This window comes from Cinclus cinclus, chromosome 1 (genome assembly GCF_963662255.1).
Source record: "Cinclus cinclus chromosome 1, bCinCin1.1, whole genome shotgun sequence".
NCBI lineage: Eukaryota > Metazoa > Chordata > Aves > Passeriformes > Cinclidae > Cinclus > Cinclus cinclus.
The window spans coordinates 8,229,780-8,247,658 of NC_085046.1; the positions used below are offsets into that span (position 1 = coordinate 8,229,780).

Consider the following 17,879-nt stretch of genomic DNA (forward strand, 5'->3'; position numbering starts at 1 on the left):
AGCAGGCTCCATAAGCCTGGAGCATAGCAGAGGCTAAAAATAAGACTGACCAATTGGTTTTCCTGCTGACAGCAGCAAACTGCCGTGGGACATTTAATTTCCCCCGATCACATGGATGACAGACAAGCTGTCACCAGCTGTGCAGAGCCAGGAGGATGCATGCCTGTGGCAGAGACACAGGCCCCAGCAGCAGCGTCGCCTTGTCCTGAATGTTGGTGAGGGTGGAAATGCCCCAAGAGAAGTGGCACCAGTCACAGAATCCCAGAATGGGTCAGGTTGGAAGGGACCACAGTGGGTCATCTGGTCCAACCCCCCTGCTCAAGCAGGGTCATCCCAGGCACATAGCACAGGATTGCATCCAGATAGTTCTGGAATTTCTGCGGTAAGGGAGACCACATCTTCTCTGGGCAATCTGTTCCAGTGCATGGTCACACACATAACAGTTCTTTATCATGTTTAGGTGGAACTTCTGTGCATCAGTTCCTGCCCATTGCCTCATATGCTATTGCTTGGTACCACCGAGAAGAGCCTGGTCCATCCTCTTAGCACTCTCCCATAGATATTTATATACATTAATATACAGTTATATACATTGATTATATATGTACTCTGTAATCTCTTTCAGAGGATGAACACACCCTGCTCCTTCAGCCTTTTCTCATAAGAGAGATGCTCCAGTCCCTTAATCCTCTTTGTACCTTCCACTGGACTTGCTCCAGGAGTTCCACGTCACTTTTGTCCTGAGGAGCTCAAAACTGCACACAGCATTCCAGATGTGCCTGACAAGGGCTGAACAGAGAGGCAGCATCACCCCCCTGACCTGCTGGCAATGTTCTTCCAAATGCATTTGAGGATCCTGTGGCTTTCTTGGCCACAAGGACACACTGCTGACTCCTGGACAGCTTGCCATCCATCAGCACCCCCAGGTTACTCTAGAGAAGGCCATGGACATGGATGTTGGCTCTGGCACACTCAGGAAGAGACATCTGAGCTTGGCAGAGTTGGAAGGGGCTTAAAATATGGCTCTTGGCAGGTGGAGGAGTGGCAGGGGGCTGGTGTCCCTCAGCTCCTCAAAAGGCATCAACGAGAGCCTCGTGCCCCATGGGAGCCTTGTGATCACAGCCAGGGCTGTGAAGGACAAATTGTCCCAGTCCCTGGAGTATGAAAAGGGACAAAAGCCTTGCATTTTCCTTCTGAAGCATGTCTAAAAAATGGGCAACAAAGCTGGCGAAGGGTCTGTAGCATAAATCCTGTAAGCAGTGGCTGTGGGAGCTGGGGGTGTTTAGCCTGGAGAAAAGGAGGCTCAGGAGGGAGCTCTTTATCACTCTCCACACCCACTCGAAAGGGCTCTTCTCCCAGGTAACAAGTGACAGGTCGAGAGGACACAACCTCAAACTGCACCAGGGAATGTTCAGGTTGGACAACAGGAGAAATTTCTTCACAGAAAGAGTGACTGGAATGGGCTGCCCAGGGACATGGTGGAGTCCCAGACCCTGGAGGTGTTTTCTTAAACACTGTACTTAATACCATGGTCTAGTTGCCATGATGGTCATAGGTTGGACTCGATTATCTCAGAGGTCTTTTCCAGCCTAATTTCTTCCATGATTCTGTGATTCTTAAACGCACAAGCACAAGCGAAGGTATCTCTACAGACGCAGAGCTTCCGACGCGGCCCCACCGAGCCCCGTCCCCTCACAGGGCCCCAGCAGGGGGCGCTGTGCCCGCATGGCGGCAGCGCGGCGGAAGCGGCGGCCCGGCCCCTCCCCAAGATGGCGGCGCCCAGGCGCGGTGTGGCTGCGGGCGGAATGAAGTGTGGGGCGGCCGCTCGCGCCCGCCGCGGTGGGAAACTGGACCGGCTGCGACAGGCGGTGCAGGACTATGTGCAGGCGGCCGGTGGCCAGCCGCCGCTGGCCCTGCTCAAAGACTCGGAGAGGTACAACCGCAGGAGCCGCCGGGACGCCAGGAAAGAGAAGCGCAGACTAAAGCGGAGCCGCCGCCGCCGACTCCAACGCGGGGAGCTGGTGGAGGCTCCCACGTCCCCGGCCAAGCCCGCTCCGGCCAAGTCGGCCCCGACCAGGGCCACTCCGGCCAAATCGGCCCAGGCCAAGCCGGGCCAGGCCAAGCCGGGCCAGGCCAAGCCGGCTCCTGCCGCCCGCCCCGGAGCCCCAGCTTCGCCCGCCGCTGGGAAGCAGCGGCCCAGGGCGGTATCGGCACCGATGTCGACAACCCTTGAGGCCCACTCGGCCGCTGCTGCCACCTCGGCGCGGAAACGGGCCCTGCTGGAAGCGAACGAGGAGGAGGAGAAGGAGATCCGGCGGCTGGAGCGGCAGCTGGGGCTCGGGAAGCGGCGCAAGAAGAAGGAAGGGCCCGAGGCCGAGCGGCTGCCGCAGAGCTTCCTGCGGGACGGGCTGGGATACGTGCTGGAAGCGCTGGGCACACGGGCCGGGCTCAGCCAGCTCTGCGAGAGCAGCGACGAGGAGCAGCCGGAGACCGAGCCGGGGCCGCGGGAGCGCCCGCCGGGGAAGGAGGAGGATGGTGAGGACGAGGAGGATGGTGAGGACGAGGAGGATGGTGAGGACGAGGAGGCTCAGGAAGACGCCTCAGACCCCTCCAAGGCGGATGATGAGGAAGGACATTGGGAGAGCGAGAGCTCGTCCCCCGAGGACGGCGGGGTGCCAGAGACCACCGAGCCCTCGAGCGAGGAGGAGGAGGAGGAGGAGGAAGCAGAGGTAGGATGTTCGAGCACAGACCTGCTTCCCAAAGCACATCCACAACCTGAACATAGAGCAGAGTTGCATCTCCGTGTGGTTGCTGTCCAGTCGGACCACGTGGAGTGTTGTCCTGGTTCGAAACAGCCAGGCACAACGACAGTGTTGACTTGAGGGGTCTACCAGATCCTAGGGACACTTGTTAGACGTGGAGGGAAGAGTTCCCGAGTCAGGCTGGTGGCAGGTAATACCCTCCAGCACAAGGCATATGGGAGCTGGCTCTGTGTGAAATCTGCGAATAAAAGGAACTGCCCTGGCATTAGAGTGTAAGAATATTATCAATCCCTTCTGCTAAGAGAGTTTGTGTTGAAATTAGCATGGTTGCACACTAAAATGTTACTTTCTGAACGATCTTAGAGGTTCTGCCAGTATTAGATCTTGTTGAATGGGTGGAGGAGGCTACTCAGGTCATTTAGCCATGATGGGCCTAAACTTAAACTGTCTCTAATAAAACTTGAGTAAAACCAAGACTTAGGGTGTCAGTTTTTAATGACCAACACTTAAAGTTAGGGAAGAGGGGCTTTGCTGTTGTTAAGTTTGTCGTAAAGGGTAATTTTTTGCCTGCTTCTTCATGTTGTTCCTTTGGTGTTATTAGATGGTAAGATATAACCTTAACTAGAAGTTTGGTACTTTAATCTTAAATACATATGTATATTTATGTTTAAGTAGTGGTCTCATCTGATACCTTGTTTTCTTGTTTTCCTCCTAAGAGTGATAATGACAGTGCTACAAAGTATGTTCTGCCTCAAATAAGGAAAGCTCAGGAGACACTAGATGACAAGAAAAGAGAAGAATTGGGAAGGCTGAAGAAAATGGTGAATGGCCTCATTAATAGGTAATGTAATAAGAAAAGTCATTAATCTTTCTGGATCAATTTGACAATGCTCATCATTCAAGCTCAGGTGGCAAGGATGTGACTTTTCTCTTCACAAACTGATTTTAACTTGGCAATCATGTCTGCTATTGTTAAGAATAATTGTCTTATTGGTATAAATTCTTCAAAGTTAGTCATTATATATGTTGAAAAATCTAGAAAATAAATTTAAGATTGGGCTGGATTCCACACAGCAGTTGCCTGCAAGTACTAGGTATAATTCACTAAGTGTCAGTTGGAATATCCTTATTATAAAAAAAAACCAAACCTCAGAAGAAAACAGGTTTTGGGTGGGGCTGGGTTTTTAAATATGTTCAATTTCTCCAACACTACAACTGAGGAGGAGCAGCCCTTCCTAGAATAAAGCGTTGCAAAATAGAAAAAGTTATTAAGGTTCATTTCAGTTTTAGAGTATTTTTTAAATCAGAAATCTATTGGCAGTTTTCGTCTGTTACCTATAAAACACAGACTAGGGTTTGTTCAGTCATTTGAAATTTGATATACCATAGATGTTAAAGTACAATTTATTTTTATATTTAATTTCGTCAAAGACTGTGATGTGCTGCAGTTAAAACTGCTATAACCAGTCTCTTTTTGTAATTAATCTGTCCAGTGTGACAGTAAGCAGATTGACAGTGCTTTTAACATGTTTTTACATTTAATTTTTTTAACTACATAAAGTTAAAAAAACATACTGTACTTTTTTAGTTTAGTAAACACAGAAAAATACAAAAGGTCCCTTCCAGTCATCTTATCAATTGTCAGTCTTCTTAAGTCAAGCTAGTTTCTTTAAAAAGAAGGCTGTTTGTTGGGTGAACTCAAAATTGTGGAACCATGTAAGGAGAAGAAAGAGTGAACATTTGTTTTTGTTTCTCCATAGGTTGAGTGAACCAAATTTGTCCTCCATCAGTGGACAGATGGAAGAGCTCTACATGGCCAACAGCAGAAAGGACATGAATGACACTCTGACAGACATTCTCATGAATGCCTGTGTCACTGCAGTTGCCATGCCTGCAAGACTGCTGATGGAGCATGTCCTTCTGGTCAGCATCCTTCATCATAATGTAGGAATTGAGGTAATTCTTGTGCTTGGAACACAGTTTGTGTAAAAATACATATTGTAAAGTGTTTTCCTTGACATTTTGTTTGAATTGCCTTGTAATTTTTAACTATGTGGCACTAGCAAGCATCTTTAGTTGAGGTTCATCAGTATTTTGTGGCTTATTTGCAAGGCTTCCACAAGTGAAAGGGTCTAAATCTGTTGCTTTATCTGGTTTTATTTCCTCCATGAGGTACCACTGGTCAGTTATAAAACCGTAATTTTTTCATCAAAATCTTTCTGTACCCAAGAATCAAAAATTTCTAACTTTGGGCTTCTCTTACCTTTAGTTACACAAATCCATTTCTGTTCTCATGGATACATGAGGATATTGTTTTTGAACTATGTATATCCAGATAAGAAAACTGTTACAGCTACAGGAATCATTTTACAATGGTGGATATACTTCTTTTCTAAGCAAATCATGCAAATCATCAGTGGAATTAAGTAGTTATAACAATTACTCCAGAATATTAAAAATTTTAAAAAGTATGGCAGTTTTTTGAGTGGGTGTTGTTTTGTGGTTTTAAGCCTGATGAATGAGGTAAAATCCCTCTTGCCTAAGCTGATGCTTGAAGCTCCTGATGTCAAAGGGAAGATTTTAGCTAATTTCAGTGAAATCTTTGTCAAGAAACAGAGTTGTTCCAGCAGTATGTTCCTGTTAGATTACTCTTTTTTCTTCCCCCCAGGTCTCAATGCAAAAGTTGTATTAATGCAAGTTTTTCAGTTTGTCATACTGTGGCCTGAATGCTGGTTCTGAAACCATATTAAATATTAGATGGATGCAATTACAGCAGCTTTCTCCACGTAGCCTCGGCATTAAACTTTTATTTTGTCCCTCTTTGCTGCTTGAAAGGCAGTTCTGACTGCAAATACAATGTTTCTGTAAAATAAATGTACAATATGCATTATATGAAAGTGTGATAGTACAGCTGCACTGAAGATTAGGTTGAGCAATGCAGAAGTTCTCCTATGTTTATAAATTTGTGCAGCCATTGCATAGTCAACACCTGAGCTGGGTCAAGGCTTGTAATGCAGATCAGTACTGCTGCTGGGACTTTTGATTTTCTTAAGGTCAGCAGATTTTAGCACAATAGTAATGGGTGAGAGTCTTATTTAGCACCAGTGTATTCATTACCTCCCTATATGTTAGAGCCTATAGGTTTTCTACTCCCAGCCTTTAACATCAGTTGTCTCTTCAGAAATAAATATATTCCAAAATCTCTTTTCCCAGCTGTACCACTGACAAATGTCTAAGAATTATCTCCACTTCAAAAGCAGGTTCACCTTATGCTCAGCAACTGTGAAAACTTGGTATTATGGTGATTGTTTCACAATATTATTTTTTATCCTCCTGTTAAGGATTTTGTTCTGGAATGCCAAACTCAGGAATGCGTTTGCTTTTTGGCTTGCAGCATCTCCTGGATGAATGACTAACAGTAACAGCATGCTAGCCTGACAGCTGGAAAGATGCTAATATGTGTCCATGAATATTATCTAAATAAATGATGATGTATGTATATTGTAGGTTCACAATATTGTTTTTCTTGCACAGGTTTTAAAAGGCAACTGGATGTCAAATATGAGGTGTAAATAACATAGACTTCTAGAAAAATGTCACGCTGCTTAGATATTTGTGTATGTAAATGTAAAACTTCCATATTGGTTGAGAGGAGCAACAATATTTCTTTAAAATTAATAGTGGCAGTGACCCAAAAATGAGTTCTACAGATGTCTGTAAAATCTACCTACAGTAAACTGCTGGATTTTTTTTTTCCCCTTAATGGAATTTTTGCCAGGTCGGTGCTCACTTTTTGGAAGCTGTGGTGAAGAAATTTGATGAACTCCGTAGAAGTGATGCTGAAGGGAAAGAATGTGAAAATCTGCTTGCCTTGATTGCTCATCTGTATAACTTCCATGTGGTTCATTGCCTGCTGATCTTTGATATTCTGAAAAAGCTTGTTAGCACTTTCACTGAAAAAGAGATTGAGCTGATTTTGTTTCTTCTGAAAAATGTGGGCTTTTCCTTAAGAAAAGATGATGCATTGGCTTTGAAAGAACTGATCACTGAAGCCCAGAGGAAAGCAAGCACAGCAGAGAAGAAACTCCAGGATCAGACTAGGGTATGTGTTTGTTCTAAAGATTTATATTCTCGACAGTCTGTAGTAAGTACTTGGATACATAGTTTAATTTACAGAAACTTTTTCTGCTACATTCTATTCAGTTGTCTGTCTTCCTGCATTAATTCTTACAGCACAAATGCCAAAATGCTCATGATGGGTGACACAGTATTGGTTTGTGTCTTATGCAGTGGATAGTTTTTCTGTTTTTTTCTGTGATACTTTGTGCACTTCATAAAATGGTCACTGAGGCGTAGTGTTTAGCAGATGAAGCTTGTACACAAATTAATGTAATAGGGGTTAAACATGTTGCATTTAAATTCTGGTGTATATTGCCATCTGAGCTGCTTCTTCTCACAGGACAGTAATTTCAAAGTACACTCTTCTACTTTATTTAATAAACCCACAGCTCAGAGTCCACAGAACTATTTCTTTTCCCAATAGGTTCGATTTATGCTGGAGACTATGCTGGCACTTAGGAACAATGACATGCGTAAGATTCCTGGTTATGATCCTGAACCAGTCGAAAGACTCCGCAAATTGCAGAGAGCACTGGTGAGAACTTTTTTGGCTCATGTAGCCTTGTTATTCTTAATCCAGGAGTAATTATTTGTTGGATATCATCTTTCTTGCTTGTTTTTTTTTTTGTTTGTTTGTTTTGTTTTGTTTTTTTGTTGGTGGATTGTTTTTTTGTTTCTTTTTTTTTATGGAAGGGCAGTTTGTCTAGAACAACCCAGTATGAAAGGGGTGAAAGTAATTTACAGTGCAGGATGTGCATTATCAGAATAAGAGGCCAGGCAAAAACAAGCTAGGTAACCTAGTTCTGTAGGAATTCCTCTCTAAATTTTTGCAGTCCTTCTGATATACTTCTAGACTCTGTTGTTGAGAATTCTTACATTGTTCAGAGTCTAAAATTTTTGTTATTTGAACTGTACAACACATAAGGCAGTTTGTTGTGTCATTTTATGTAGTCACATGTGTTCAAAAGGAAAATCATGACCAGATTTATAAGTTGCTGCAATGTCAACATCCTCTAAATGCTAATCAAACTTTATTGGAAGATGTCTCATTTTGAATTAGTATCTCTTTTTTTCAAATAAAAAACCCCAAGAGCTTCTACATATAGATTTATGCAACTTTATGCATTTTAAAAATTACAGCATAGGAGAAACCTGTAAATTCTTTTCAGGTTGCTGATTTAAACAAAGGTCGGGGAGGAAACATGGGAAGACCTTTATGGAGATATTAACTTACATGTAAAATTTTGGTTCAAAAATAATTTTAAGTAATTACAGTATTTGTTGTTTTCTGTAAGAAAAGAGGGGGGGAAAGTTTCAAATAAAAGCTTTTGTGTTGTTTTTCTTTTTTGTTTTGTTATTCAAGGTTCACAGTAGTAGTTCAGGAAAAGACACTCAGCTCCGTGTGTCACTGGAGTCTCTCCTCAGTGCTGACAAGGTTGGTCGCTGGTGGATCGTGGGGTCATCCTGGAGTGGAGCACCAATGATCAGTGATACAAAAAGCCAGGCTCAGCAAAAGCTGCATGTCGGAAAGGTAAATCCAAATTTTAAGTCGAAGCGTTTGTGATTTCTTGAAGATTTTTCATACGTGTCAATAAATTCATTTCAGAGCCCACCAAAAAAGCCTTCATGTGCTCTTGTAAGACCAAACTTTTGGACTGTAAATTCTGCTCTCAGGTTTATTTTAAAATATTGTACTCATGTGCTTCGTAAGAGCTGTTACAAATATGGTACAGCTTGTTTTTTCTTATCTTGTGGAATTGCTAAGGTGAAAGAAAAGACTTCATTCAACTGTGGATTTGCTAGTAGGAACTCTGACAGGTTGTGGTGTCTGTCTGTGGCATATATCCAAGCTGATTCCAAAAGTAATGTGATGAGATGATCATGGTGAGTTACTCACATTAAAGAAGTATGTCTTAAAATTAATTGGCACAATTAAAGTAGATTAAAATATATTTCCATAGTTGAAAAAGCTCCTGATGATGCCTGTGCCTCTGGACAAAAGCTCAGGACCTTTGGATTGGTGATTCATGGCTTACTGGAGAGCTTCATTGATGGTGTTATTTAAGGCTGTACAGAAATAGCTTTTTTTAAGGCAAACAGAAATAAAATAGCATATAACTTTATTTTCAGGTGAGTTCAAAAATAATGGAGCTTGCTCGTAAGATGAGAATGAACACTGATATCAGGAGAAGTATCTTTTGCGTCTTGATGACCAGTGAAGACTTCATGGATGCCTTTGAAAAACTTCTGAAGTAAGTATGGCCTAGTACAGAAATCAGCCCAGAACTAAAAACAGGTTGTTAATACAGCATTTCTAATCTGGGCATAAGAAAATTCAGTTAGTTGATAATGCAATTAAAAGAAGTGCATAGCTAAGGATCCACATAGTGTAAAAGGGTAGGAGAAGGGACCAGAACCCTAGTGTAAGGATTAATGGGGGCAGGCAGAACTGACTGGCACTCAGAAGAAAGGACTAGCCCCTGTTGTTGTCACTCCTGGCTGCAGCTGTGATTTGCAGCATCTTTTGATGTAAGGAGCCTGTGTCTTTTTGCATTGGAGCTGTGTATCCCAGCAGAGTGGGTGGAAGGCTGCTGCAGGCTTGTTTCCTTACAGGGGCAGACCAGAACATCTCTTAGGTTTTTTGCTGGATTGCTGTGATTTCAGTACTACTACCATTTCTTTGACTTCTTGCCACCTTGATAAGGCATCTCTGCCCATACTCACAGGACCTGGTAGTGTTCTAGCACCTCCACCTCCCTCTTGCAGAATGTATTAGCTTTGGGTTTGCTTCACATTGAGACCAGTTTCCTTACCCCTTGACAAGCAGCTCTTCAGAAGAAGATGTGATCAGGAAAGAGCTCAAACTAAGCTATTCCTTGTGCTTGTCAGAACATTAATTCTAAGTCTGTAGGAACTGGGAGGGGAGAGCTCAGGTCTGAACTTTTGTCTCAGCCTTGTAACTCAAGGGTATTGTCTTACCAGGATGGCGTGCAATTATTTAATTTGCTTACCGAACCAAAACAGACTTTGTAATAAAGTCAACTAATATTTGATTAAATGCCACTTCTGCAAAACACAGCTTGGACTTACGACTGTGGTGGAGTCATTCCAATAACTTAATATGGCCTGTTCAATTAAAAGAAATTAGCTGCTGCTACAGCTCTTGCCAAGACCTGGCAGCTCAATTTGCAAATTGGACTGACTCTCATCTGTGCCATTTAAGCTAGTACACAAATCTGAATACATACAGGCTTGGCAGAAAATCTCTCTGCAGGCTGCCTGGTGTGTGTTGGTGCTGATCTTTATACAGCAATCTCAAAGAGAGGAATTCTTAAATCTGCCCACATCTGGCAGAGTATAATGGAACACACATATAATTGTCAGTGAAGGAATTAACTTCAGTGAACACGTGTTCCAGAGTGTATGGGAATTTGTATTTATATGTTTTCTGTCAGTCTTGTGAGGAAGAGCATATAAAGAAATATTTTAACTGCTCTTGTTGATTCATTTGCTGCTAATTCTGTGGCAGAGTTGAGGTGTGGTTAAAGGATAATTTAAACTATTTGAAATCCAGGCTGCTATAGTTTTTCTAGTCCCTTTCCTCCTTATTGCAAATGAAAGTAATTCATTTGAAGCCAGAACAGCTCCTTGAAGTGGCTCAGTGATTACAGAGGTGTCAGGGAAGAGAGAAGGCTGGGAACATCACTAGTGACAAAAAGGAGAGAGTGAGACTGTGAGAGTGAGATCCTCTTCATCCGATGAAGGGCCACACCTCTTCAAAAACCACAGTTTCACTCAGGAGAAAGAATGAATGCTAGCATCCATAATGCTGCTTCATTTCCATAGTGACATACCAGGATACTTGTTTAGCCAATACTTTTCAAGGTTGGAGTCCACTAGGAGTTTTAAAGACTTCATAGGTACTTTGTAACAAGTAAAACTTAATGTGATGTTTGGAGAGGTTTTAAAGTATTACTTTCAGATGTTGACTGTAGCTCTTACTTTGTGTCAGCAAGTTTTTCCTTACAAAATGATTCTCAATTTCTTGCTAAATTTTAGGCTTGGACTGAAAGATCAGCAGGAGAGAGAAATAGTTCATGTCATCCTTTACTGCTGCTTACAGGAGAAGACATTCAACCCCTTCTATGCATTTTTGGCTAACAAGTTTTGTGGATATGAAAGACGATTTCAGGTAAAGACAAATCTGTTGCTTCATTGGTTTTGTGTCATGATTGTGATTAGGAAGACAGAGTATCTGAGAATGGATGCATGCCTGTTAGGATCTTGATCCCAAAGAAAAATTCTGCTGGTGTGGCTAAGCATTCAGTAAGGCATACCCATGGTGAGATCTGAATAGGAAATGAAATGCTGAATGTTTTCTTCCTTCTGTTTTGTGCAGTTTAAAATAATTGGAACAGTCTGATCAAGCATTTCTGTTAATTAAAGGAGGGCTTATAAAGAATAGAAGGTCAAAAGGTTTGTTATGTTGTTACTCATTTAAACAGCCTCTTGATTTGTAGGATTATTTTTTTACCTTTGACCCCTAGGTGACATTTCAGTTTAGTGTTTGGGACAAAATCAGAGGCTTAGAAAACCTGTCAGCTGCTTCTGTCTCCAACTTGGTTTCACTGCTTGTTCATTTAATAAGGACAAAATCACTGCCGCTTTCAGTTCTCAAGGTTGGTGTGTTTTCTTTTTAAATCCTTCTATGTTTTCCCTGTATTTGCTAGTTCTATGGAAGGCATATTTTCTCTGTTACCTATCTGGTATTTTATCTGATTATGCTAAGATAAACTTGTTTAAAAATTACCAAATTGTTCCAATTGATTATGGTAATGCTGTGATTTGGGGAAGGGAACCTGTGGTGACCCAGGCATACATTTCTTGATCTAGAGCAGTTGTGAGATTATTTCCTATAGTGTATCCAGAGTTGGAACTGAGGCCCCTTCATTAGCAGGCTTTGCCAGAGGATTTTGTGCTATGGTTTTTAGCTGATGTTGTTTTTATTAGACAAGAAAGTGCTGAGTAGGTTTCTTGGATTTCAGAATGGGGAGTCCATAGCAATTAAATGGATTGTCCCAGGTACTTACAAAGTATTTATCTAATTGAGAAAGGACATCTGGTAGACTTCTATTCCTGAGAAGGTTTTCTCTGCTTTCATTATTGATTGGCTTTTGGAGGCAGCCTTCTCAGGTAATTATTCTGTGCTAAACTCAAGGGTCTGTGTATGCAGAGGCCAAGTGGTGTGCTAAAAGTTCTTCATTTAGAAGAGAAGACCAGCTGTTTGAAATACTTGAATTAATCTAATTCTCCCTCTCTGTCTGCCAGGTAATTGAATTCAGTGAACTGGACAAACCCAAAGTCCGTTTCTTACGACAGGTATTAAGCACACTGTTAACCAAAGCAGATGAGGAAGAAATTACTGATATTTTTATGAGGTGAGTGATCACTGGCATCTCCAGTGAGCCCTTGTTGAGCAGTAATTAAGAGCATAAGAAGCTTGCCTGTTTTGTTTGGAATTACACTGTGCCTTTTCCACACATCAGCCCTCCATCCCTTAAAATGTGAGTTTTCCTGGCTAAGTGGGGCAAGTGTGTCATATGTGTGCTGGTACAGGCTCTGATAGAGATGCAACTGTGTTATACAAAATAAGGCTTCCAGATATTCAATGTATCATTTTGGTCATAGGGTTTTCATGAAGAGAGCTCTGTAAATTCTCTGTTTCCCTTATTGCTGTACCACCTGTGTACAGTGGGATTCACTCTGCCAGCAGTCATTGTTAGGCTGTATTTTAAGAAGGAAAAAGAAAGTGAGACTAATGAAGCAAAAGTTTGGGGTATTTTTAATGGGTTTTTTTTTGATCAATGTTCTTTGAAAAATCTTATTTTTTATATGGGACAGGGTTGCCTGGAGAGGCAACTGTCCATCCTTAGAGATGCTTAGGACTCAAGTGGATAAGACTTGTAATGTCACATAAAGTTAGAAAAAATTAGGTGGTGATGTTTGAGCTGTCATGAAGCAACACAAGGAAGCTTGTTTACATAAAGCAAGCCTGAGGCTGCGATATTCCATTTTATTGTTGAGGGCAGTTGTATGTTGAGTGTTTGGGCTGTTTGCCAAACCAAGGTAGACTAGGTAATTTGAAAGTTACTTCAATAAAACTTCTTTTATGGGTTGGATTTTTTTTCTACAGCTCTATTTAAAGATGATAAAATTAGAAAACTTCTAAAATGGGGGAAGACTGAATAATATTTTTTATGTGTATCTTTACAGGGTGTCTGACAACCCCAAACTGGCAATACTACGGGAAGGCTTGAAACTCTTCCTTACCCACTTCTTACTGAAACATGCACAAGCCCAAAAGAGTGCTGAAGAAGCTAGTTTGTTAAAAGAGAGAGTGGAACTAGCAACCAAGGCTTTAGAGGCAAAAGAACCCAAATTGAAGCTATAGTTATATTTTTTCTAATAAAGCATACAGAAACGCCGAGCTGGGGTCTTTCAGACCTAAATAATTGAGAATGAGGAAAGCTGTGCTACTCTACATTTTTTAATATAAACAGTTACTTTGCTCTATGTGCTAGTTAAAGGTTCAATTGAAGGGGATACAAGACCTTTTTGAAGAAAGGGAAGATGTAGTTTTGTCATGTCCCTTTTTGGTACAAGTGCTTCATGTTGATGGTTGGTATCTGGAGAAGAGGGTGAATTTCTCTTCTGTGGTACTTTGTCAGCAGTGGTGTTCTGTGTTGCATTCTAGCCTTTAATTTAAAGTAATAAAAGAAGAAGCCTTAACTAAAAGCTTTTTTAATAAGGAGCCATGGTACTCACCTGAAGAACGGGGCCACTAGATGGCACAAGCACTGGTGACTCGGTGGGGAACAACTTTTTTCTTAAAGTGTTGGAAGTTATTCACTAATTCTGTGAATTAGTTCCCTGACTGTGGGTCAGGAAAAGATCTTCAGTTGGATTCAAAGCTGTAGCAAAGCAACTTGAAGATCTGTCTTTGCCCAATTATATTTGGGTTTAGAGATCACAGCATAGTTTTTTGTCTTTTTTAGCCTGTTTTTCACAGCTTTAGAATTGGAGTTGCCAAATCACTTGTGTTAATCAGATTTTTCTAGGCATAAACAATATCATCAATATGAGTCTTAAAAAGGGAATACCTCTCTTAAGAAGGTTTGCTCACATTTTTCATTTGGAAGCTTTAAAAAAAATAGACACATTTCTCTCTGTAACACTCTGTTAATGGTTTGTCTCCTGTGTCACCTTCACTACACATTAAACTGCCATTTTTCGAAATGCTTTGCTGTTTGTTTTAGCTTTACTGTGGCTGGCCTGCCAAATAGGGAAGGACCTTAAATTGGGTGGAGAAGGGAAGTGTTTTCTTGTCTGGAATGTGCATCTGTGATCTACCTGTGTTGGAGTCAGCCTTGTTTCTGTAGCCAGACTTGCCTCTGATATCCAATGGGCCATTTACTTATGATGCCTCCCAATTGCCTTTGATACCAATTGATCTGTCCCTGTTGGGAAAATTTATTTTTTAATCAAATTGTTAAATATAGTATATTCTGCTTGATGAGGTGTACTGTTTTCAGGTGGAGAAGTGCTTCCCCCAGCAGCCAGGGAGCTATTTTTTCTCACCTTTCCTCTGAGAGGATAGGGCAAGCTCTAGGGAAAAAGATGTCCTGGGAGCAGAGGGACCCACTTTCAAAATCTTGGTTACACTAGCAGAGTAACAACAGAAGAGATTATTATCAAAAGAACAAAGCAAGATGCCTTTTTAAAGCCTCTTTCATACCACTGGCAGCTTTTAAGTGTACAAAACTTAAAAATTAATTGCAATTAAAATAATTACAATGTTTTCTAGAATTCATAGCAGTTAACAAAGTGGGCAGCAGCAGAATTGATGCTATTTTGGTGTTTACAAATGTCACAACTTCAGGGGGTGCGTGTGAACATCTCCCCTTACAACCAACCATGCCAAACATTGTACTTAAAATTTGGAGTATGGACTCAGGAGAAAATCTGTGCAAGCCCCTAGAAATAGCTGCTGTGGAACACATGGGACACTGTGAGTAAAAATTGTTTCCCCTACACTGCAGCAGCCACTTAATTAATTGCCCTTTTTGCAGGAGTTTAGGTGGACGCTGCATGTTGGTGGTTAAATAACACCCAAATGGAAGCACATTGCTCTAGCAGGGAGGTTGAGGCAACTTGGCTGCTGGAGATAAATTCTGAATTACCATCCTTAACCCAAAGACGTCAGGCTTCCTGCCCCTGCCTGGTGTGAAGGTTTTGCTTGGTGATGGGAGCTGACCAGCTTTGCTGCTGTGGCAGCACTGCCAAGTGTTTTATGGGTGTGAGCATCCACTTGCTGCAGCTGCCTGAGGTGGTGCAATGCAGGTGTTGCTGTGCAATTAAAGGAAATAGTTTTAACCTTACAGTCAAGAATTACAGTTGCATTTTTTTTCCCCGCAGTTGCATTAATTATTATTTCTCCAAAAGAGCTCATATGTTTTGTTCAAAATTAGTGTTATCAGAGCCATTGTTGGTTTTTTTTCTGAAGAAAACAGATTTTACCTGCCTGGGGTTTTACATTCAGCAGATTTATGAATAAACAACATTTAAAAACAAACAAACAACAAAAAGATACTTTTCAAGAAAAGAAGCAGAACTACACTGCCAGCCCTCAATGCTGTAGTCACATCAACAATGGGTTTTGTGAGTGATTGTGCACAAGTCCCATTCTCTCGCTGTGATTCAATGAGGGAATAACTGTCTGACAGAAATGTGACAATTCCAAGATAAATGTGAATTCCTGAGTCTTGGATCTTGTCATATTTAACAAGTTTTTCCATGGTCCTACTGGCCAGACTGCCACAGCTCAACAGGTGGAAGGCCTGGCAGACTCTGCTGTTGACGTACATAAGCATCTGCAAGCTTTTGCTTCAGTGGTCATTACATTCCAAGGATAAAAAGCATGTGTGAAAAGGAAAGCAGAGAGGATTTTGTACTTTTTTATACATGTATTTATATTAAAATATATATACATAATGTATCTTACAGGTATTCTACATGTATGTTTCCATGTCTAAACATATATTTTACACAATGTATAATCTTTTGCATGTGTCATACTTCTCACCCTGGAGAAAAAACTTGTCCCAGCAGAGCTGGCCCTGCTAGAGTCTCCTTCTAGCAGGGCTGAAAGGTCTCTGTGAGAGCAGCAAGACCAAATGCTGGCAGTTGCCTTCCTGGAGGACTGCACACTGAGCACTGCCTGCCAGCAGAGGCTGCAGGGGAAGTTACACCTGGCTGGGACACATTTTGCTTTGTCTGCCACAGAATAAGTGTTCAATGACATACACAAAATACAGCCTGTTGAGATTTCTTCCTGTTGAGTATTAGTCTAGCAGCCCACGTCGAAGGGTGAGAAATGGTCCCTGATTGTTCCAGTAACAGGGATGCCACTAAAAATGCCCCAAATTCTTCCACACAGCAGGTTTGGGAAGAGTTGCTACTTAATGCGAAGAAAAAGGGTTTGGATTGGTAAAAATACAATATGCTGGAAAGGCAAGCAGCTATGGCTGCAACACTAATCCTTACTCTCACCAGACCAGTGGAAAACACAGTGTGATTTGCTTTAGATGCATTTAACAAAGAGCCGGATGTTTGATTTTTTTAGCTGCGTAGCAGAAAATTTCAGTTCCCCTTTTAAACAGCACAATCCACTCATATCTATTATGGCAGCTTCGATTTTTGTTTTCTTCTAAGCTGGAGAGCAATGTTTTAAACTTTCTCTGTTTTCTGTATCAAAATTAACAGGGCAGCGAAGTCTGGTTTTTAGCTTTGGCCAGAGCGTTGGGCTGATAAATCATACACAAGTCCTTTTGGCAGGGTTTTAACACCACACCTGAATGAGCCAAGTATCTGCAGGGCTTTTTTTCACTTGACATTTTTCCATTGTCCTGCACGCCGGGGATGAGGGGCTGATGTCAGTCGTGCTCCAAAGGCTCAGACGCAGCGGAGCTGCCCTGCCTGGTGCTAGCAAAGGTGTGCAACCCAATACTGTGCTCAGAGAACATCTGGGATCGTTTAATTCTCATTGTTCTGTGGTTGAACTTTGCACATGAAAAGTTACAGCCCAGCAGCAGCTGGTGCACGACAGTGATTTCAGCTTAATAAATATGTGAGTGGCAACTCTAATGCTGCAATTTTTGTTGTGCTGATGGTAATTGCAGCTTAGTGCCCTGCTACATCCTGTGTGTGTGAGTCAATATATGACTTTTTCCTACAGTTGATAAAGCAATTTTGTTTTCAGGACAAAATTTGATCTGTAGGGTCGCTTTTAAAAGGCTGACTATATGTTTTATCCAAGACTTTTTGGGTTGGACTGATTTCAGGGATAATAGGTAGAGATATGACACTTTTACTGTATGACACTTTTGTGATTTCATCTCCTGGAGAAACTTTCCTTCACCCTCCAGTAAAGCATAGTTTAACATGAGGCTTGCAGGCATGGACATCACAGCTGCCCACATGAAACAGCTCTGCTATCCCCATATTCTGGTGTGACCTGCAGTCTTGCCTTAAAGCTAATTACAGTAGCCTTCCCCTAATTTAGATGCATGCACAATTCCAAACTGGATACCACGTGGTTTCCCTAATAACGTTTTAAGGAAATGAATGAGCATCTATCAAGGATAAGCTTAGAGCCAGCTGGCACAAAAAATTCCTTAAAACTTGTGTCCTAGGACAAAACTGTTAACACACCAAAACCAGTTCACCTTGTGTGAATTGAGTGGAATCCATTTCAAAGTGAATTAAAAATGACTGAGTAATGTAACTAGAATGAGAGCCACAGAGCAAAATTAAAACAGAGACCATTTTTGAATTGTACCTTAATAGTCTTTTATCAGTTACAGTGAAATGGTTGTTTCATTTTCATAAGTGAAAGATTTCCAAGTGTTACACATTTTTCATTAAAAACTCCATTATGGA

General features: G+C 41.6%; 1 protein-coding gene across 1 annotated transcript; it reads left to right on the forward strand.

Moving 5' to 3' along the window:
* The first annotated feature begins 1,769 nt into the window (after positions 1-1,769).
* Positions 1,770-13,413, forward strand: NOM1 (nucleolar protein with MIF4G domain 1). Its single transcript, XM_062493808.1, has 12 exons — positions 1,770-2,057; positions 2,118-2,723; positions 3,479-3,603; positions 4,523-4,718; positions 6,541-6,864; positions 7,306-7,416; positions 8,245-8,412; positions 9,012-9,133; positions 10,941-11,073; positions 11,429-11,560; positions 12,210-12,319; positions 13,155-13,413. The coding sequence occupies exons 1-12, from the start codon at positions 1,770-1,772 to the stop codon at positions 13,330-13,332; spliced, it is 2,493 nt and encodes an 830-aa protein (XP_062349792.1). The 3' UTR covers positions 13,333-13,413.
* The last annotated feature ends 4,466 nt before the right edge of the window (positions 13,414-17,879 follow it).

What these genes read in the sequence shown, in the direction of transcription:
- NOM1 (XM_062493808.1), top strand. Translation starts at nt 1,770, where the DNA reads ATGGCGGCGCCCAGGCGCGGTGTGGCTGCGGGCGGAATGAAGTGTGGG. An exon ending in TGCCGCTTTCAGTTCTCAAG is followed by an intron (nt 11,561 to 12,209) that starts GTTGGTGTGTTT and finishes TCTGTCTGCCAG; the next exon opens with GTAATTGAATTCAGTGAACT. An exon ending in ATTACTGATATTTTTATGAG is followed by an intron (nt 12,320 to 13,154) that starts GTGAGTGATCAC and finishes GTATCTTTACAG; the next exon opens with GGTGTCTGACAACCCCAAAC.